This window comes from Silurus meridionalis, chromosome 9, assembly GCF_014805685.1.
Source record: "Silurus meridionalis isolate SWU-2019-XX chromosome 9, ASM1480568v1, whole genome shotgun sequence".
Taxonomy (NCBI): Eukaryota; Metazoa; Chordata; class Actinopteri; order Siluriformes; family Siluridae; genus Silurus; species Silurus meridionalis.
Window position 1 is genome coordinate 25,428,273 of NC_060892.1, and position 22,489 is coordinate 25,450,761.

A 22,489-nucleotide genomic window follows, 5' to 3' on the forward strand; every position below is an offset into this window, starting at 1 on the left:
CCCATCAAGCTGCCACTGCAGGGGGCATGAGCAAAGCCCTTAACCCTCAAGTAAGTGCTCAGGTGTATAAATGAATAAATGTATAAATTGTAAGCGCTCTGGATCATTTGTAGGGTTCGGAATCAGGGCAGTTAAATGTAAACATGTGGCAGCTCTCTGGCAGCCCTCCATTAATAAACCGCCTGCTGCCAAATGGCCACGGAGACAAACTGCCATCCATTCACACACTGGCGATCGCCCGTGGAGACGCCTATTACGAGCATAAATATCAATGAGTGAAACATTCACAGCTTCACACACCTTACAGATTCTTCAGGGAACATATAGAGTCAGAGCTCCTTCAGCAATAGACTCCACAAGATGTCTGAAGGTGTGCTCCTCATTCATTAAACCTTATAACATTTCGATCATATACTGCTAGTGCTGCAAAAGTCCGGGAATTTTTAAGAAGAGAAACGTTTCACAAGAATTCATGAAAATATATGGAAATGTACGGGAATAAATTGGGATTTTACAAAATTGCAGGTTACTGTAATTTCCGGACTATTAAGCGTACCCATATATAAGCCGCACCCACTGAATTTGACAAAGATTTTTATTTCAAACATAAATAAGCCGCACCTGTCTATAAGCTGCATGTATACATTGAAACGAATGAACTTTACACAGGCTTTAACGAAAGACAGTGTCTTTAACGAAAGACAGTGTAACGGGTGAAATATGTTGCGCTTCCTTTAGGAGCATAGCAGTATTTTGGAAACAGCCTGGCGCCGCATTTTTCCGCTATTACTGCATGTGTGTAAGACCAAGGAATATGTCCTTATTATTATCTGATGCTCATTTCTAAGTTTCTTTGACTAGCCCATAATGCAATGCGGGAGTTTATCTTTTGGCATCGTCATGCGTTTAAGAAAAACTTTTTTTCTCCCAATTCCGTGCAGCTCAGAACACAGGTGAGGTGCGTTTTTTCGTTTCCGTTCGAAAATTTCACTGGTCTAATGTTATGGGGTTCAGTTTTTTGGCTTTAAGTTTGTGAAACCGGGAAAAACCCAGGAAAATTTCATAAATAAGCCGCTTCGTTGTTTAAGCCGCGGGGTTCAAAACGTGGGAAAAAAGTAGCGGCTTATAGTCCGAAAAATACGGTAACCTATAACTTAAATGTAGATTACAAAAACTCGCAGGATAATTTTAGTTAAAACAACCAGATTTCATGCACAGAGCACTCTTACTGCAGGTCTACTGAGGCGCATGTTTATAACCAAACAAAATGTTTAAATTTATGTTTGCATATGATACAATATATAAATGTCCCAAAATTTCGAATTAATTCCTATAAACTCCGGGTGAGTTTGGATACTTACCAACTTGAAATATTTCGAGATGTATATGAACTATATATCATAAAAGATTGTATGTGTATAGTGCTATTAATATATATATATATATATATATATATATATATATATATATATATATATATATATATATATATATATAATATGGTACAGTTTATAAACATTTTCACAATTTTCCATTGAACAGAATGAAGTTCTCATGGAAAGTTTCCAGAAAGTTTCTGAAAATTGACCAGATATTTCCTGCCCATTTGCCACCCTATACAGCAATATTTAAAAGGTGGTTTTAATGCTCTGGCTGATTGGCCTGATGATGTGTATACAGGGCTCAATGGGTGTGTACTTAATAAGCAGCTTTCTCTCCATTTGTTCCTGAAAAACTTATTTTGAAGTGCTTGTTTCATGACCTCGTTCCATACATTAGTCTGTAGCCGCTTTTTTGTTTTTGTTTTGCCAGATAAATGGTAATGGAAAAAAAAGGTAGTTTCAGATTGCTGCCTGTGTGAGATATTAGACAAACACAATCGCGTTTTTATGTGAACGTAACGGTACGTGTATAATGAGGAAAAAGCTCATCTGCAGAACCCCATTTCTTACCTACCTTGTCATTTGTCACACCTGCATTCCACCTCACACACACACACACACACACACACACACACACACACACGGCACCAGGCTGATCCAGTTTTTCTCTTTTGCAGGTTTCAAGTTCAGGATGCGCTTTATTGTCGAGGAGCCCTGGGGGGAGTCCGAAAGCTGCCCTCACGTTAGTGAAGCAATGACCTGTGATCACCCCGTGAGCTTCCTGTGGCGCGTGACATCACAAGGTCCCTGCTTGCCTCATGACAGAGCTTGTGGCCGTGGAGTCCAAGAGCAGACAGTGGAGTGTGTTACTGTGACAGGTACACATCACGCTCTCATTTTTCCGTTCAGCTCTTTTGTCTTTATTCTTTCCATGCACTATTCTGCGAGTCCTATTCACACACAAAGCCACATCCGTGATATCAGACTTCACGTTTCTCCTCTTTTCATTTTCGTTTTCTTTCGCTGACCCGCTCTGACCCCCATTCCCACAGAGATAAATGTGTCTCATTTATCAGAATACACACTGACTTTGAGAGAGCAGGACATCACGGGACACGGGCTAATGACTGTCATTAGACACCGATGGACACGTACATTGCGGCCTCGGTGCCAGCGTGTGTCAGTGCTCCATACGTCCAATTCCTGAGATGATAGCGAAGGGCTTGCAGCCATGTTTTGAAGGCTCCTTTGGGGTTTCAGGCAGGAGCACAGATGTCTCATGACTGGCTGCAGAATCTCTCACACACACACTCTGAAAGCATTTTAGACACTTTTAAATCCTCTGGGCATGTGGAAGATGCACAAAGCTGCCCAAATGCCATTCAAATATGGAGGAAACATTGGCTGTATATTCATTTAAAAAAAAAAAATACAAAGCATTTCATTTCTGCTTCCCCGACCGGTCGTGACTCTACATGATGTGGGCTTCGTTTCAGCATGGGGTTGCTGGCACAGCTTGGGATCTGGTGCATAGCATAGTCTACTTTAAAAATAAATAAATAAATAAAACGTTTGCTCTTGATATATATCACAGTATGAGTGTTTTTAATATGCAAAGTATTCTTAATTTTTCATTATTTTTATTTTTATTAATGATTTATTGTAGTAGTTAATAGTGCTAGTCATTGTAGAAGTAGTAATACTAGTAGAAGCAACAGTAGTAGGTAATAAAATATGAGTAATAATAGTAGTATTAAGAGATCTAGTAGTAGTAATTATAACAATAGTAGTAGTACTAATAATAGCAGAGGTAATTGTAGAAGTAATTGTAATAGTCAGAGGTAATAATAATAGAAGTACTAGTACTAGTAATAGCAGCAATAACAGTAATATTAAGTGTAGTAGTAGTAACTGTAGTAATAGTAGTAGTAGCAATAATAATAATAGCGGGGTAACTGTAGAACTAATAGTAGTAGTGATAGTAGTAGGTGTAGGAGTCGTAAAATTATAATTAGAAGCAGAATATGTATTAGAATGAACAGTTATAGTAATGGTATTAAGTAATACAATTACCAGCAATGGTCGTAAAAGTAGCAGTAGTAATAGTAGTGGTAAGCACAAAAGTAATGGTAGCGGAAGTAAAAGTAGTAAAAGTAGTAAAAGTGCTAGTACTAGTAAAAGTAGCAATACTAGTAGTAACTTGTAGTAGTAGTGGTAGTAGACATAATACTAATAGCAGTAGTAACTGTAGAAGTAATTGAAAAAGTAATAAAAAATAGTAGTTATAATAGTAATTTTAGGAGAAATAAAAGTAATTGCAGTAATAGTGATAGTTGTAGTAATAGCAGTAATTTTAACAGAAGTAGAAGTACTAGTAATGGTAGTAAAAGTAGCAGTAGTAATAGTAGTGGTAAGTGTAAAAGTAATGGTAGCAGAAGTACTAGCAATGGTACTGATTGTAGTAGAAGTAGTATGAATAGTAGTTAAAGCAATAGTTTAGTAATAATAGAAGTACTAGTAAAAGTATTAATACTAGTAGTAACTTGTAGTAGTAGTAGAAATAATACTAATAGCAGTAGTAACTATAGAAGTAATTGAAAAAGTAATAAAACATAGTAGTTATAATAGTAATTTTAGGAGAAATAAAAGTAATTATAGTAATAGTGATAGTAGTAGTAATAGCATTAATTTTAACAAAAGTAGAAGTACTAGTAATGGTAGTAAAATTGGCAGTAGTAATAGTAGTGGTAAGTGTAAAAGTAATGGTAGCAGAAGTACTAGCAATAGTACTGATTGTAGTAGAAGTAGTATGAATAGTAGTTAAAGCAATAGTATAGTAATAATAGAAGTACTAGTAAAAAGTAGTAATACTAGTAGTAACTTGTAGTAGTAGTAGTAGTAGAAATAATACTAATAGCAGTAGTAACTATAGATGGAATTGAAAAAGTAATAAAAATAGTAGTTATAATAGTAATTTTAGGAGAAATAAAAGTAATGATAGTAATAGTGATAGTAGTAGTAATAGCAGTAATTTTAACAGAAGTAGAAGAACTAGTAATGATAGTAAATGTAGCAGTAGTAATAGTAGTGGTAAGTGTAAAAGTAATGGTAGCAGAAGTAATAGCGATAGTACTGGTTGTAGTAGAAGTAATACTAATAGTAATTGAAGCAATAGTAGTACTAGTAATGGTAGTAATCGTAATAGTGTTAAGAGTAGTAGCAGTAGCTGCAGTTGTATGATAGTATTATTAAATGTAGAAGTAGTAAAAGTACTACTAGTAAAAGAAAGTAACAGTAATAGATGAAGATGGAGTAATAATAGTAGTACAGGTAATAGTAGTGGTATTAAGTACTAGTGACGTGGCAATAGTAGTAGTGGTAATTGTAAAAGTTATAGTAGTAAAATACTACCACTAGAAACTGTAGTAATAGTACTAGTTATTATAGTAAAACTAGTAATAATAGCAGTAGTGATAGTTGTAGAAGTTGTAATATTATCAGAAATTAACAGTCATGGGGGTAGTAGTAATAGAATTTAAGGTAATTGTAGTGTAATATCTATTATTGTAATTGTAATATCTACTATTTAGTAGTAGAAATATTACTAATAGTAGCAGTAGAAATAACAAAGGCGGAGATTTTAGTAGAAGTAAAAGTAGTGATAGAAGTTTAATAAGTTCAACTGAAATTGCATTCAATCTGGTTGTTTTAACCAAAATTATCCTGCAAGAGTTTTTTTTTTTCTTCAACTACATTTAAGTTATAGGTTAACCTGCAAGTTTGTAAAATCCCAATTTATTCCCGCTCATTTCCATAAATGTTCATGAATTCTCATGAAACGTTTCCCGGGAATTTCCTTTGCTGAAGGAGCTCTGACTCTATATGTTCCCTGAAGAATCTGTAAGGTGTGTGAAGCTGTGAATGTTTCCTTCATTGATATTTATACTATACGTAATAGGCGTCTCCACGAGCGATCGCCAGTGTGTGAATGGATGGCAGTTTGTCTCCGTGGCCATTTGGCAGCAGGTGGTTTAGTAATGGAGGGCTGCCAGAGAGCTGCCACATGTTTACATTTAACGGCAGAAGCCCTGATTCCGAAACTTCCAAATGATCCAGTACATTTATGTATAATAGTAGCTATGGTCTCGGATGTGGTAGTACAAGTAGTAATAGTAGTTACAATAATATTATTATTAAAAATAGTAGAAATGGTATTGGAAATAATAATAATATTAATAGTAGTAATAGTAAGAGGTAGTAAAATTAGTATATTAAATAAAACTCATACTTCCTACAATACCAAAAAAAAAAAAACACAACCCCTGAATGATATAAAATAAAACGTATTCAATAAATGTATTGCTATAGCAGGCGAGTGGCTGTGTGCTTTAAATCCCACGCAGAATTAAAGTCGTAACCATATCAGTAACCCCGCGGCTTATTTTCCCTCTCACATCTCACTGCTCCTGTCACTTTTAAATGTCAGAGATGCTGATACCAGACAAGAGCTTGTGAATTTCTTTCCTATTCTGTATACACACATTTCTCTATCCCGTATTCCCCAGTGCCTCCTTGATTTATGCCTAACATCCTCCTACTTGATCAGTCAGGAAAACAACCCTTCCTTCACACAACACTTTTATTAGATTTTTTCTTCTTTTCTGAATCTAGACACTGTGCTATTTTCCAAAGAGGAATTAAATTAGCCCCTTATAAAATAACAGACTCGCTGGTCATTTTGGCACTCGTAAAATTTGCATTTCACTACGGCGCATTTTTCTAAATTGATTTCCAGCTTTCCATTTGCACATTTATTTCTTTTTTTTATAGAGGACTCGCTCTTGGAGGGAGAAACAGAACGAGTGAATAAGAGGCTTAACGGTGATTTGTTTGTGTGAAATTGGCCTTACTTCATGCGCTTCGTGTGTGAGATCTTGTGCGTAAAATGCAGGTGTCTGTGACTGTATCCACTGTTATTTTTATATTCAAATGTAGCTGCCAGGACTGTAGCTGTAATCTAATGCTCATGGCGGGAAAGCACATTAATCTGAGGTGGATGTAGTATAGAATAAAATACAGTAGTATTAGTAAATATAGATGTAGTAGTACTTATATGAGTAATCGTAGTTCTCGTAGCAGTAGTAGTGCAATTGTTGTGGTCCAAGCAGAATTAGTAGTATAATTAATAGAACCAGTAGTAGTAATAGGAATACCAGTAGTATCAGTTATAGCTGGAGCAATAGTAGTAATGGTGGTAGTAGTAATTGTGAACTAAAAGAAAAAATTGTAGAATGGTATACCCCATTTAGTGCGGTGGTTACGTTCCAAAACCGCTCACGAGAAACGAAAAATCTATTTTTTTTTTATAGAATTTTTTTAATTAGTAGTAATTGTAAAAGGAATACTAGTAATAGTAGTAGTAATTTAACAGTGATACTAGTAATAGTAATAGTGGTAACAGTAATACTAGTAGTAGTAATTGTAACAGTAATACTAGTAATAGTAGTAGTAATTGTAACAGTAATACTAGTTAAAGTAGTAGTAGTAATACTAGTACTAGTAATTGTAACAGTAATACTAGTAATAGTAGTTGTGATGTAACAGTAATACTAGTAATAGTAGTAGTAATTCTAACAGTAATACTAGTAATAGTAGTAGTAGTAATAACAGTAATACTAGTAGTAATTGTAACACCTCTTCCTGAAATACCTAAATTAGCACTTTCCAAGTTTGTAGAATTCAAGTTATATTTATATTAAGTTTGTAATCTTGCATACCAGTGTAGATTTATTCATTACTAGAGATTTAAAGCACTTTTGTACGTCGCTCTGGATAAGGGCGTCTGCTAAATGCCGCAAATGTAATTGTAAATGTAATGTAACAGTAATACTAGTAATAGTAGTAGTAATTGTAACAGTAATAGTAGTAGTAATTGTAACAGTAATACTAGTAGTAATTGTAACAGTAATACTAGTAGTAATTGTAACAGTAATACTAGTAAGAGTAGTAGTAACAGTAATACTAGTAGTAGTAATTCTAACAGTAATACTAGTAATAGTAGTTGTAATGTAACAGTAATACTAGTAATAGTAGTAGTAATTGTAACAGTAATACTAGTATAATTGTAACAGTAATACTAGTAAGAGTAGAAGTAATTGTAACAATAATACTAGTAATAGTAGTCATAATTTAACAGTAATACTAGTAATAGTAGTAGTAATTGTAACAGTAATACTAGTAATAGTAATCGTAAGAGTAATACTAGTAAGAGTAATTGTAACAGTAATACTAGTAATTGTAGTCGTAATTTAACAGTAATAGTAGTAGTAGTAGTAACAGTAATACTTAAAATAGTAAGAGTAGTAGTAGTAACAGTAATACTAGTAATAGCAGTAGTAATTGTAACAGTAATACTAGTAATAGTAGTAGTAATTGTAACAGTAATACTAGTAATAGTAGTAGTAATTGTAAAAGGAGAATGTTTGCATTATGCATGTGTTTGTGACCATATCCAATTTTAATGCTTCTATAAAATGCATTTGCCAGGTCTGTTACTGATGTAATGGTCAAGCCAGGAAAGCATTTCAAATGTAAAGATTCAAAATCCCTTCGCTTCCGCTCGAATCTAATGCGAAGAAAGGGGAAAAAAACAGACCAAACAAGTGAAACCGAACATTTATCACAGACTTAATCACACTTTTCTCTTCCTACAGGAGACACCGTTCCCATTGAGCAGTGTCCAGGGGATCGACCACCAGTCCGGGAGCCATGCCAGATGCCTTGCCCTGATGATTGCGTGCTGGGCGAGTGGAGCTCCTGGTCCTCGTGTTCCCACTGCTGTTCCGGCAAACAAGCGCAGGGCAAACAAACGCGTTCCCGGCTCATCCTCGCTCCTCCCGGAGAGCGTAAGACATTTCCTCCTTTTTTCCATTTACGAACCATCACATCGCGTGTAGGTTTCTCCACGCCGTTCTTAATTATCGTTTACGGCAACTACGAGTCGCCCTGAATATGCAACGAGTGTAAAAATAGCCTTGAATTATTGATTTTCTCGAGGACTTGAATTAATATGCACCAAGTCCTGTGACGAAAAAACTAATGGCAAAAAAAAATAAACAGTAGATAAAATTGCGTCTGAAAGCAATAACAAGATTGTTGGGATTTTTGAATCCAGAAAGTGGCCCGTTTCACAAAAGGTATCTGAGACATTAACATTAACATTGAAACATCTCCTCTCACTGGTGCTGTATTCAGTTAACAGTAAATGAAAGTTTTCTCAAATGGTATAAACTTTGAAAGCATATTGTGTGAACGCAGAGGGAAAAGGATGTTTGCCTGCACCTGTGCTGGAGCAATGGAGAGCCTGTGGCACCCAGGCATACACAGTAAACTACTGGGACACTTCTCCATGGGGTCCCTGCACGCCAGACTCAGGAACAGACAGGAACAGCACAGAGCAAGAAGAAACGGAGGAGAAGGCTTGTGGCACCGGGATACAGACTCGCCGTGTGGCCTGCAGGAGAGCCAATGGTGGTGGTGGGGTGGAGTCCAACAGGTAGGGAAATAGCAAAAATTTTGTACAAATTATATGTCGATTCTTTTCACACACCAGTGAATCATATTTAACGCATGTACAATTCTTGCAGAGGTGATAGCTTAGCGATACAGATCGCAAGCCCCAGTATCACCAAGATGCTACTCTTGGGGCCCTTGAGCAAGGCCCTTAATGCTCGTCCTAACATCACTGGGATATGCAAAGAAGTAATTGGTAAAGATCTGTACTTTCTTTGCCCAGTGTTCCATCCATGTAATAGAACTCAATGTACTATAACAGCCAGAAACATTTTTGTTTGCATTTACATTTTCATTTACATATCGTGGACAATACGCCTACTCTAGATTCTAGATTATTACAAAGATGTTGTAAAAGCCCATCATTAATGCAAGTTTTTTTGCACACAATGCAGCTGCCACTTACCAATAAACCGACCTTACTATTACTATTAAACTGACTTTTCTATTAATTATTGCTGCTATTATTATTTTAGATTATGTATAATGATATTTATATTTATTATCATTATATTATAAACTGAACTAGCTAAATCTCTCAACGTACTCCCCCCTTTGGCTCCCCGTCAGGGAATCTGACCCCAGTGTTCCGCGTATAAAATGTTTCTTGGGAAACCCTTAGATACAAGATTGCAGTGTTTTACTGAACAGGGTTGTTTGGCTATCGATCCTTAGTTTGAGAGTTCGAGTGTTGCCAAGCTGCTAATGCTGGACTCTGGAGCTGTTGTTTTTTAATCCTCAACCTTCGTCTCTCTTGAGGACTGCAAGTCCAGCAATAGTCAGGAAGGTGCAAATCCTGAAGCTTCCCATTAAAAAATCCCCAATAATTTATTCTTTTCTAATTAGTTCTGAAAACGATAAACGAAACCTTCCTATTTTTTCCCATATAAATGCACCATTGGAGCATCAACCAGAGTCTCACTCACGCATAGTAAAATAAAAAAAATAAACGTCTGTTTCTGTTTATAAACTCATAAATAAAACCCAATGCATTCCAATGTAATCGACTTCTCCAGCTGTCCCGAATCGACCCGGCCAGACCCGTGGCGTTCCTGTGTTCTCCCCTGCAAGGTGGACTGCATCGTCACGCCTTTCAGCAAATGGAGTCCGTGTCCGACCTCCTGCTCACCAAGTAAATATGGACACATGTCTGTTCACACAATGATTATCCGGTTTGAACATTTTGATTATCATAAGAATTTCTTTTCTCAGCAAATTCCTCCGTTAGCACCCAGTCCCGACATCGGATCATCATTCAGAGGCCAGACAATGGTGGTCAAGAATGTCCGGCTACATTGTACGAGGAGAGAGAATGTGACCCTCGGCCTTTGTGTCCAACATACAGGTATATACACATCAGTTTTGTATGATTGTGTATAGTGTTATGTATAATGCATGCATTTACACATATACATATATACATATACACTTATGCATATCTCAAGCAATTGACTTTCCCGGTTCATGAATATTCATGATGCGCACCAGGAGAATTTGGATCGATGTTCAGCGTTTATGTAAACAATATAAACACATGTTTAAACATAGAATTGATACCATTTTTTGAAAAAAAAAAAGAGATTTAAATTTGATAGCTGCACCAGGTCTCAAAAACGTGTTTACTACTGTGTAGCATCACGTCTTCTGTCCATGTAAACCTGGGAAGGAGAGCAGTTGCTGAAGTTTTGGCTAAGGAATGTTGTCCTATATGTGGATGATACAGGATTCTAGCTGCTCAACAGTTCTGGGTGTTCTTTGAAGCGGGTAATAGCAAAATAATTCCTGATGAATGTCAAGACTGAAAGAGGCGCTAACACAGAATTTGAGCAATTGTGTAGGTTTCTGGTGACACTGACATCTGCTGGTGGAACGGGCTAGTGTCCCGATCCCAACAAATCAAAAAGCAAATTTTCTTTTTCTGAGCTGGCTGTAGTGTTCCCTTCTCATAATGTTCCTGTAACATTCTTTTTCCGTCAGGTGGCAGACACACCGCTGGCATCAATGCATTCTGGTCCCTGATTCAGTGAGACAGGCAGCTGGTAGCCCTAGTGAAACCTGTGGGCTCGGGCTGCAGACCAGAGGTGAGACGTATGGTGAAATATTATATCATTTTATCATTAAAAAGAAAATCGGTTGTTTATTGCTTGCTATTTTTTTCTCAATAAAAAAACTTTGTTAATAGTAATAATCTTACGGCACATTTTTTAAAAGAAACAAATGACAGGTCAGTTTGAACTTCCTTCCAGCCAATCAGAACCCAGTATTCAGACTTCAATGAATTTAAATATATATATATATATATATATATATATATATATATATATATATATATATATATATATATATATATATATATATAAAGATATATATGAATAAAGATGATGAACCAAGAACAGGTGCACAAATTAGATAAGGGACCAGTGACAAGACAGAGGCAGAACCAAAATGAAAACAAAGGCACAAAATAAACATGGAAAAGGAAAAAATGTTCCACTATTTCTACCAGAAGAAGTGTGTGTTTTGGAGTTTGCCTAGTTGCACGCATAGAATATGAAATTGTTGAAAATGTGCCTGTGGTTAAAAGTGTAGTCTTTAAAAAAAGTAATGGCTGAAGTGTAGCCTATAAGAAAGTAATATCTCTGAAACCGAAACTTTTACATGGCTAATATTGTTATGCTTTGTTCAGAGCGCTGAATGATATTTATAACTGCTTAATGAAATGGGCTGTGCAGCTGCTCAGCATCGGCGTGCTGTCTCACTGTAATTAGCCCCCGCTGTGCCTTTTATACACATTTAAAACTTAAGTAGTGTCCAATCAGCACACAGCAGGCATGCGCCCGACTCCGTAACCCTGGCAACAAGAGTTATTGTACCGTTGAGCAGCTGCCAGAGTTGGAGTGTGTCTCTCTTAGCGTAGAAGGGGTTAACTGGCTCCTGAGTGGTGCATCAGATGGTGAACAGTAAGGAGATGGTGAACAAAAAGTGACTTTTGAAAACACAAATTGTCTTTGAAAATGCAGGTAGAAGCCTTCACCTCTAAAATTGTACATTGTCCATCATTATTGCTGATTTTCTCTCTGGATAAATCATTCTACTCCACAGCAGTGACGTGTGTCAGGGCGGACGATGCTCCTGCAGATATGGCAGAGTGTGTGCGCTGGGCAGGGCCCATGCCCGATGCAGTGCAGCAGTGTGGGGTGGCGTGCAAAGACGACTGCATCTTCAGCTCCTGGAGTAAATTCTCACAGTGCGACGGCTGTGGAGGCTCACGCACTCGCACTCGTTCACTCATAGGTATCACACACAAACACAGACACAGGTACAGGCACGGGAATCCCTATAGGATGTCATGTACAGGATGGATGGATAGATGGGTGAATAGATCGGTAGATGCATTAATATATGTGATGTATAAATGGAATTAATAGACGGACAGATGGACAGACAGACGGACGGACGGACGGACGGACGGACAGACGGACAGACAGATAGATGATTATATATGATAAATGTATGGATGGAATTAATTGATGGAAGGATGGATGGATGGATGGATGGATGGATGGATGAATGGATATGTAGATAGTTGAAAATATACTATGAATGACAGACGGCGGGTGGACGGACGGACAGACAGTCAGTGTACAGAAAACATCTCTGTAATGACATCAGTCATATCTCTGTTATGTTCCAGGCCGTAGTAAGAAATGGTGGCGCTGTCAGCAGGAGACGCTGGTGGAGAAAGAAGCATGTCCCTGCTCTAACTATCATATACAAGGCCATGGACCATGGTCTCCATGCATTCTGCCTGAGCTCCACCAACATGCCGGATATCTGTTTACTAAGAGGGGATCACATCTGGTTCAAGGAATCACCCGAACCTGGCGTATACACGGAGAGGGCAAGGAGTGTGGGCACGGGTGGCGCTATAGAGCCCTGGCATGCCTGGACCATCACGAGCGTCTGGTTAATCCGGCTCTTTGCAACAGCAGCGGTGAGGTTTTACCGAAGTCATATGCGGGATATGTGCACTCTGGTCCACTAAGAGAAGAAGCTTACGGAGCCTGTCAAAAGTTAGTCTTTTATGATTTTCCAAAACACATTCATGTTCCTTTTGATTCTGTGCAACAAACTCGCTAAAAGGCAAGAACTGGACATGAAATTAAACAACTCGATGAAAGTTCTGTGAAGCCTAAATGTGACATGTTTGTCTCTAAGAGAAGAACTTTTATAAGATGGAGAACATGAGGGAAAATGTTGGCAGACTGCCTCACCCCTGCAGTGAAACATGGAGGTGGATGCTTCATAGTCTGGGGTTGTTTTGGAGAAGGGAAGCTTGGAGACTTATTTCTGAAAGTGAAAGAAATCTAAAACCATAATGGCAACCACTTCATTCTTCAGCCTCGTGCAATTAGAACCGAATTCATGATACAACAAACGTGCAAAAGCGTACATCCAAGATCTGTAATCGAATGTTATCGATGATGGAATGGCCTGCCCAGTCACCACACCTAAATCCTAGTGAACTGCTCTGGGATGAACTGGATCCTGAGGAATCTCCACCTCACCTTTGGAAACAAACTGTTCGGATTCTGAGGTTGTGTAAAGCTGTTCTTCGTGCTGAGGGGGAATTTTTCACTGGAATTAAATCCTGTACGTTTCCATATTTGTTTGGTCAAAGGAAATCTTCATAATGTTACATGGCCTAGTTTTTGCAAAGAAACAAAAGGAACATGCATGTGTCTCTCAAAAACCATTGAAGACACGTTGTTTTCACACTTTTGACAGACTCTGCATGCTGCAGCTTTTATTATGGGGGGGAAACAGCAGTTTGATGTAAATGAAGTCTACCTGATTTACTCCATCATTTTTCTAGCGTTCCAAACAAACAGCGCTAATTTGCATGTGGGATAAATTGCATGTGAAGTTAGTGTCTGGCCTGTGAAATACAAAGAATAATTAGTGATTCTCATCTGCATCGGTGGGAGGAGGGGAACGATATTAGAGTAATTTGCGTGTATGTGCGTATGTGTGTCTTTGCCAGACTCCCAGACTTGAAACTCAGGTGTAAAACCAATTACAGGCAATGAAACACATTGGAAAGAAGAAAGAAAAAAACAAGTGTAATTGTTCCAAATACAGCATTGTGTTCCGTTTTTTTAATATGTGGATATACAGGCTTTTAAATGAGAAACTTTCCATAGCTACAAGAGCAAACCATTTGCAAAACAAAATCCTTGACATGTGTTCAACCTGCGTTTGCAGCATCTGAGAGACTAGCGTAGGTGAGAGTTACATCTCCGAACTGTCTGTACCGAGAAACGAATATGCGATACACCGTTTACTCATAACTCACGTCTAATGAAGGCCTAGAGGTACCTGATGGAGCAGTACATAAATGCTTATGGGAAACTTTCTCTTTTTTTTTTTTTTTTGTTGTGAGAAAGCTCTAAAAATAATTAAATCGATAAAACTGCTTTTTTTTGGGGGGGGAGGGGCACAAGTGCAGAAATGTGATTACTGGGAATAATTCAGACTCTAGGATTTGTCTGTGCTCGTCAGGTTCTATGCACATACTAATAAGTTACGGTGTTCCAGGTGTTGAAGAGGAAAAATGCGCAGTGCCCTGTCCTCTCAACTGCAGACTGAGCGAGTGGTCTGCGTGGTCGTCGTGCAGCGCCCCCTGTGGCGGAGGAGTGAAAGTGCGAGCACGATGGTTACGAGAGAAACCGTTTAACGGAGGACGACCCTGTCCAAAACTGAATGTCAAAAATCAGGTGAGAGTAGCGTCGCTTCCGGTTAAGTTTCGGGCCGGGATATTGTACGAGGTGCTATCAAAACGTTTAGAGACTGGCTCTGTTTACGAGAAAGTATTTTATTTATTTACTTTTACACACTATTACCTTTGAAATAGTCCACTTGCACAGCAATACAGTGCTCCCAGGGTTCCTGGCACTTCACAAGTCCACAGGAGCCAAATCTAGCAAGTAGGGTGGGTGTGGACGTGAGATCAAGTTGTTTCCTGTAAGAAACTGCCCAGTTTCACGAATAAATTTCACATTTGCTGCTTGTTCTAACTTGCTGTCCTTGATGAAATCGTAGATGCACGTCATCAGAGTACCACCGGTCGCACTGCTCCCGAAGTCTTTTAGCACACTGACTTATGAAGATCGGCGCTCCCTGTGACTGTGTGTGCAGCCTTGTGCTGCCATCTGTTGGCATGTTACAAAACTAGTCTCGAAACCTTCTGATACCCACTCGTACACTGGTGATGGTAATGCCACCATTCATTCATCTTATTAACCACTTGATCAGGCTGGTGGTGCACCAGGGCATTATAACCCCCAGGGAATACTGGTGTACGGTCATGGAATTTGGGCAAATAGAACTTTAGGGCATCACACGGCAACATACACATATTTCGAGTCAACTTCGTTTTTTGGACAGTTGGAGGAAACCAGAGAACCCAGAGGAAACTCCAAGGAAAACCAGGATGTATTTAAAGCGGCTGTAACTTTGAATAAAAAACAACCACATACAAGCGCAACACTAATGTTATTGCAAGTCAACAAAAAAAGCAGCGGATCTTTCATTTCAGTTTTTTTTTTTTTTTTTGCTGTCTGCATTATATACTGTTTTAATTTAGTCTTCCCCTGCAGGACCCACCACAGTGCTTTTTAATTGAATCCTTTTCTCCTAAACAAATGCTGCTTAAGTCCTGACTATTTCGTGGCGCGCCTTGATTTTTCGATGTTGTCGGTTCCTTTACTCAGGGTTTCTGCAGGGGTCTGCAAATTTAACACGTTAGGTCTTAAATCCACGTAACGCTGCCTCTAGTGCCCACTGAAATGCTCCGTTCTTTCTCTGGTCCAAATATAATTTGCTGTATCACGACTACAAATGAGTCCAACATGCAACAGCCAATCAGCTTTCTGTTATGAGTTTAGCGATACTTGTCTTAGAAAAAATTTATTTAAGGGATTAGGTATTAATATCGGTCTTAAATCTTATTCTTAATGTTCTTAAAAAGGTCAAAGAATCTGCAGTTTGACTTTGTAAAACCTGCAGAAACCCTGTTAACTACGCCATTGCATACATTTCAGGTATTGTACGTTCTCAGATGTGTGAATCTCTAATGTAATTTATGGATAAATGTTTGTGGACACCTGACCAAAGATTCATATGTACTTTTTTTTTGGAACCATGTTCTATCTAATGTCTCTTGTTCTACATCAGCATTGATGCGTCTATTTCTGTTAATTACAAAAACTCATCTTAGGGGAAAAGAAATAAAGATATATACAGGAAAAGTTCAGTTATTGGTCCGCTCGCTGCTCCATGTGTTAAACTCTGTCCTGTCGGTTCTAAAGCGCTTTGGTGTTTAAGCAGGTCTGAATAAGTTAGCGAATAAGAAGGACTTCTCACCCCCCCAGCATGTCCTTTTTTCTGTCTTTTCTGTTTGTATGCTGTGGCTTTACTGCCCTTTCAGCATCGCTCCATCGGGGGCAGGTGGAACTGCATTAATGTTTTATTACAACCAGGAGACATTTTTCCCCCGGCTCAGTTTCACTCTTATAAATAAACCCTTAAACTGCTGACCCGGGGGTCGTCGAGTAAGGAGTTCAAAATGGTCATTAACAAAAGCTTTCACTGCTTCTCTCTTTCGCTCTCTCTCTCTCTTTCTTATTCTCTTCTTTTTTCCTTCTTCTCGGACTGCTTCTGCGGACATCTACAAAGGCTCAGGTCGGTGATTGTACTCAGAAATGTCCGTAAATAAATTTTTAAAAAGGCACTATCTTTTTTTTCGGTGTGATGAATCATGTATTTCTTCTTTCCAAGGTGTCTGAGGTTGTGCCTTGTTACTCCGAGTGCAATCAGTACATATGGGAAGCTGAACCGTGGTCCATGTGTGTCGTGGGGATCACGAGCCCAACCCGGCCGTCGTGTGGGGAGGGCGTCCAGACCCGTAAAATCAGGTAAAAAAAAACACATCATCGCCGTACCTCCCTTTTTTTATCATGGACTGTCATCACCGATGCTCAAAGTGTTCCCATTGGAGTGCTTGGGCTACGGCGGGACTCATCAGTGAGGTATTCGGCGTGTGCTATGACATTGAAAATTACTTTCTTATCCACTGCTGGTACCTTCTACCTGATTGAAATTCAGCTCTTTAAATATAAAAAAAAAGACTGGAGACATCCTGTCCATGTCCTATGAATAGATCAGCTCATAAATCTGAGTTCAAAAGGGAGAACAGGATATAACACTGACAAATAGATTGATGAGGACAAAAAAAAAATTCCATTTTTCAAAAAGGACTGATGATGCAGCCGGGCTGAGACGTCTACGACACTCGTTTAGCATGTGCGCTATAACACGCGATAACTGAGGGTGATTAGAATCGAGCGGGACGCCCGAGCATTACATTTATTAGCATTTATATGCATTTATAAACTCACCATTATGTTCAATGAGAACACCAGTATTTTGTGGTCTTCTTTTTTACTGTCTGGTCAGAAGTATAATGAGTGTTTCATTGCATGATGGAATCGATAGGTGCGTGAGGAAGGAAGAGGACAGGCGCAGCGGCATGAACGACACTTTGTGTAGCCGGGATGATCGGCCAATCGCAGTTCAATCCTGCCTCGTTCCCTGCCCTGGACAATGTGTCACGTCAGAATGGAGCTCGTGGAGCGAATGCTCTATGGTGAGTGTCCAGTGGACACGTCGAAATGAGACGTCGTACTGTGTGTAGTACTGTGTAAGGGATAAATAACATGAATTTGAAATAAAATACATTTTTATATGACATTTTTTCTATGTATTCAGTGCAATTCTATGTTAATTTTGTATATAATATACAGTATAACTTTTTGAATTCTGTTTTCTTCCTGGATTCTATTTTTATTCTTTACATATTGTTATTATTTTTTTTATATTTATTTAATTTTATATCAGGGACCAGGGGTTTAGAAACATTTCACTGCATGTCGTACCATCCTTAGTTCATGTATTTGAAAATTGATCATTGTTATTTGATCGAAATATCCAAATTTTTTAATTTTTTACTTCAGTGAAGATATTGAGCAGGTTCACACTTTAAACCTGGAGGGGGACAAAATAAAAAGCAAAAAAAATAAAAAAAGCATGGAAAACCAAAACAGTATAAAGAGCTGACAGATGTTCTTTGGTTCAAGCACTGGTATCGCCAAGCTGCCCTCCTTGGGGCCCCTGAGCAAGGCCCTTAACTCTTATATCATGGCTGCCCCTGCGCTCTGACCCCAGATTCCAAACATCACTGGGATGTGTGAAGAAAGAATTTCACTGTGTTGAGTTTAAGGTTGAGAATAAATTCTGGTGCATAACATTGAATATTCTATAAAGACAAATATTCATGTGTGTGTGTGTTCAGGGATGCAATGAGAAGGAATTAAGATGGAGGAGTAAAACAATAGTAAGGATGCCAGGAAAAGGACACACCTGCCCCGAGCTGAATCAGACCCAGACCTGTGCCAACACTTCCTGTCTCTCGTACTCCTACGCTTATTCAGGTACTCATACACACCTGCATTACACACCGACCAGGCACGTCTTTATGGCCACCAATCGGGCAGAACAATCATAATTTGTCAAATCCTTACGCTCGCCCATTTTCCCTGCATCAACTTCGAGGACGAAATGTGCTGCTAATAAATAAATCCCACCCGCTGACATGTGCCATGATGAAGAGATCATCCGTGTGATTCACTGCACCGCTCAGAATGTTATAATGTCATAATGTCCCATATCATGATGCCGTTCGTATTATATCTGTGTGTGATACACAGACTGGAGCAGCTGTCGTCTCAGTGACAACGCAGTGTGTGGCCAAGGAACGAAGACGCGCTTGCTGAACTGCGTCGACAGCGACGGGAAGCTCGTTGAACTCGGCATGTGTAAAGAGGTGATTAAGACGCTACCGTATATTATTATATACCATTTCGTTTTATTCTTCAACATTGATACGATTTCTATCTGTGGTCCAACACCAGTGGGGACCTTCACGAGGAAAGCTGTCCGCTCCGTGTGAAGTGAGCTGCCCTGTCGACTGTCTGCTCTCCGACTGGTCGCTCTGGTCCCAGTGCTCACACACCTGTGGAGCGCAAAGTATGGCACTCCGCCCCAGGTCCATGAATGCTAAGCGCATAAATACTGCTAGTGCTCCTGGAAATGTCATGTTGTGTGTGTGTTTATTCAGGCCAGATGACACGCTCCAGATTAGTCCTACATCAGGCAGGGGAAGGTGGAAGGCCTTGTCCTTCTCAACTCTCTCAAACCAAACCATGTCCCATTAGACCCTGCTACAGCTGGACACTGGGAGACTGGAACTCTTGCAAAGTGGAGGTACTAAAGCAATTCCTGTTCACACACACACACAGGCCACTTTATTGGGAACTCCTATAAGCCTATGATTTTAAATACATCATGAACCTGCCAGAATGTGTGTGTGTCTGTGTTTAGGGTGCGGAGTGTGGTGACGGGATGAGGGAGAGGAATGTGTCTTGTGTGGTGCACTGGGGTTCCCTCTCCGCTCCTCCTTTTCCCAAAGCAGTAACTGAGGAGCAGTGTGTGGAGAACGGACTACACAAAGCCACCGAGGCAGAGCGCCGGCATCTCTGTTACGTCCCCTGCCCAGGTCTCAAACACACCTACACTCCTCACACGGTCTCCATATGAGGTACAGCTGAATTAGCTCTCCAGTATGTATTTAACCTCCACTCTCCTGGGAAGATGTTCCACTAGATTCTGTGCTCATTCAGACACAAGAGTCAGGTACTGATGTAGGTGAGGTGAGGAGGCCTGGGGTGCATGTCAGTGTTCACATTCATCCCAAAGGCGTTTAATAGTGTTGGAGCTCAATAGCAAGAGATCTTCCACTCCAACCCATGCAAAGCATATCTTCTACATGCTGACACTATCTATGGTAAAGCATAGAAGAGACCATCATACTCCATGCTTGGGGGGTACAGATATAGACTTGGAAGTCCAATGGGACTAAACTAACTGAATTTATTTGATGAAGCTTTTATTTGACTGGAATCACTTTCCTTGCTTTTCACATCGCATCAGGAGATTGTCACTTGACCGATTGGTCACCGTGGAGTGTGTGCCAGCTGCTGTGTCTGGACGGACGGAGCTTCGAGACGTGGGGGCACCAGGCTCGATCCAGAGCGGTGATCATCCAGGTCCCTGAGAACAAGGCTTCCTGCCCGAGCCAGGTCTACGAAACACGACCGTGCCAACGTGAGTGATTAGATGCAGGTGGAAGCCGTCTAATAGGCTGCTCGTGGATGAGAGTTGCAGTAATATTTAATTACTGATATTTTGTCTGTGTGCAGGAGGAACCTGTCTGAGCTATGAATGGGTCACGGGAGAATGGAGAGAGAATCAGAGGGCGGTGTGGTGTCGGCGCTCTGATGGGGTTAACGTCACTGGTAGTGACATCATACAGTTCTAACTGTCATAAATCCTTTTTCCTGTAGATGGTACACACAAATTTGTTGGTTCCTCTCCATAGTTCAAGAAGAACCCCTAATTATCTCTGGAATACCTTCAAATGGATAATTTTTTTTTTATATTTCCATTAGCAACTGAAAAGGGCATGGGCAAAAATGATGGCACCCCAAAGCTACTATTTAATTGCACAAGGCAATCAGTGCAAATACGAGGTGGTATCAAAAAGTTTTGATACGATGGCGTCCCAATTCGGAACGGTGAGCCAGAAGAGGTCCGGAGGAGCCAAATCTGGCAAGTAGACTGTGAGATCGTGTGGATTGTTCTCTGATGATCATCATGCAGGAGTTGCCGAAGGTTTTTTAGGGGTTGAGCCCATTCGAGGTCTTCCTGATCTCTCGTTGTCTTCCAGTGACATTCCGCTCTTCAAGCCACTCAAAACAGCTCGGACAACACGATACATCGGTGGAAATGCACATGGGGAGATTGGCACCAGTTAGCACCATTCGACTCAAGGCTTTTTTTGATACCACCTCGAACGGGATTTCTATAGCTCCCAATAAGACTTGTGCACCAGTCCACGATCAGTCCGACCTACTCTGCATGAGCAAACTGCTCCAGCAGGGTCAGGGTTCAATGTTGGCTTCTCCAGACTTCATATTTCAACTCTTAATACAGATATTGAAAAGGATTCGGATCAGGGCTTATAGAAGGCCACTTCAGAATTCCGTATTGGGGTTTAAGCCGTTCCTTTTCGCTGTATGTTTTGGGTCAGTGTCCTGTTCGAGTTCTCCTTCAGCTGCGACTTAAATCCCCAAATCTAATTTCCAACCTTAATTGAAAGAGTGAACGATTATAACAGTGATGTGATTTTTTTTTTCTTGTTAGGGGGCTGTTTTGCTCAAACTAAACCCTCCGGTGTGCATCAATGCAGTCCACCGTGTACCAAGCCCTTCTCCTACTGTACACAGGTAACCCACTGTGCCATTTTGATACTTTTGTGATCCGATATAACAAGTGATACAACACAAGCTGCTTCTTTCATGCTTTTTTTCCATCAGAGTGAGACGTGCGGCTGTGAGAAGGGCTTCACCGAGGTCATGACCTCGAACGGCTTCTTGGATTACTGTACGAAAAGCCCAGGGACGGACAACAAGAAAGCGAATGTGAAGAGAAGCGGAGGGCGTCTGAGACGAACGCACCAACAGAACGAGAGCAGAGCCTGGACTCTGCAGCCTCTCGGTCCAGGTGAGGAGGGAAAAAGTAAAGTGTCGCCTACCAATGGTTTGGGTTCTTGAGACGAGAGAAGAATTTGTCTCAGAAAAGCAGCTTTGTTTATTCCTCCCTGATCAGCAGCTGAGGCTAATTAATATAAATCTGCCTTCTCTGTATTAATTACTAGATGGGCGGGTCAGGCTGTGGGTGTACGGACTTATGGCAGGCGGATTCATCATGATCCTTCTCATCATTGCGATGTCCTTTCTACTGTGGTAAGTGGTTTCATGTACGACTATCGGTATTAGCACTATGTTTTTTTCAAGGTCAAGCTTTCTAATGTTTTTTTCTTTCCTGTTTTTTCATGATCACGACTTAATTTTCTCTTGATCTCGACATAAAAGTTGTTCGGCATAAGACCATGTTCAAGAGGCAGCATCGTGGGTAATATTACCGTAACCATTTTTTGGCGGCGGGCATGTAGACGTGCCTGTCATTGCATGCGGAGAAAATTAAGTCAAGATCATGAGAAAACGAGAAAGCAAAAAAATGATAACGCATGACTTTTTCTCAAACCTCCGTAGCATTCGATATGAAACGGACCCAATTTTGGAACCAAGTCTTTAGAAACGTCTATGTCCAAATGTCTATATGTCTGTCGTCGCCTAAAGTTAAACGTTGCCATATATTTTATTACAAAGATTAATATGCCATTAAATCCCTCAAATGTAAAACAGAACCAGGGACTGTCTATTTCAAAGCTATTTTACAGAACTTTCTAATACACGTCTGCCCTCTAGTGGTGGACATTGGAAATGCATGAATTT

The 22,489-nt window shown here is 39.8% G+C and overlaps 1 protein-coding gene across 2 annotated transcripts in view; it reads left to right on the forward strand.

The window, feature by feature from the left end:
- thsd7bb (thrombospondin, type I, domain containing 7Bb) overlaps positions 1 to 22,489 on the forward strand; it is a 60,884-nt gene that overhangs the window by 37,578 nt on the left and 817 nt on the right. The window contains exons 7-28 of one of the 2 annotated variants that reach the window (XM_046857445.1): positions 2,060 to 2,260; positions 8,096 to 8,287; positions 8,700 to 8,937; positions 9,971 to 10,086; positions 10,167 to 10,299; positions 10,932 to 11,035; positions 12,057 to 12,248; positions 12,649 to 12,948; positions 14,553 to 14,731; positions 16,692 to 16,697; positions 16,794 to 16,930; positions 17,511 to 17,661; positions 18,367 to 18,505; positions 18,782 to 18,897; positions 18,986 to 19,100; positions 19,192 to 19,337; positions 19,455 to 19,629; positions 20,064 to 20,237; positions 20,333 to 20,428; positions 21,336 to 21,418; positions 21,509 to 21,695; positions 21,850 to 21,937. In XM_046857445.1, the coding sequence (XP_046713401.1) occupies positions 2,060 to 2,260; positions 8,096 to 8,287; positions 8,700 to 8,937; positions 9,971 to 10,086; positions 10,167 to 10,299; positions 10,932 to 11,035; positions 12,057 to 12,248; positions 12,649 to 12,948; positions 14,553 to 14,731; positions 16,692 to 16,697; positions 16,794 to 16,930; positions 17,511 to 17,661; positions 18,367 to 18,505; positions 18,782 to 18,897; positions 18,986 to 19,100; positions 19,192 to 19,337; positions 19,455 to 19,629; positions 20,064 to 20,237; positions 20,333 to 20,428; positions 21,336 to 21,418; positions 21,509 to 21,695; positions 21,850 to 21,937 (3,268 nt within the window). The remainder of the gene's footprint in view (positions 1 to 2,059; positions 2,261 to 8,095; positions 8,288 to 8,699; positions 8,938 to 9,970; positions 10,087 to 10,166; positions 10,300 to 10,931; positions 11,036 to 12,056; positions 12,249 to 12,648; positions 12,949 to 14,552; positions 14,732 to 16,691; positions 16,698 to 16,793; positions 16,931 to 17,510; positions 17,662 to 18,366; positions 18,506 to 18,781; positions 18,898 to 18,985; positions 19,101 to 19,191; positions 19,338 to 19,454; positions 19,630 to 20,063; positions 20,238 to 20,332; positions 20,429 to 21,335; positions 21,419 to 21,508; positions 21,696 to 21,849; positions 21,938 to 22,489) is intronic. The other variant, XM_046857446.1, reaches the window with a different exon arrangement.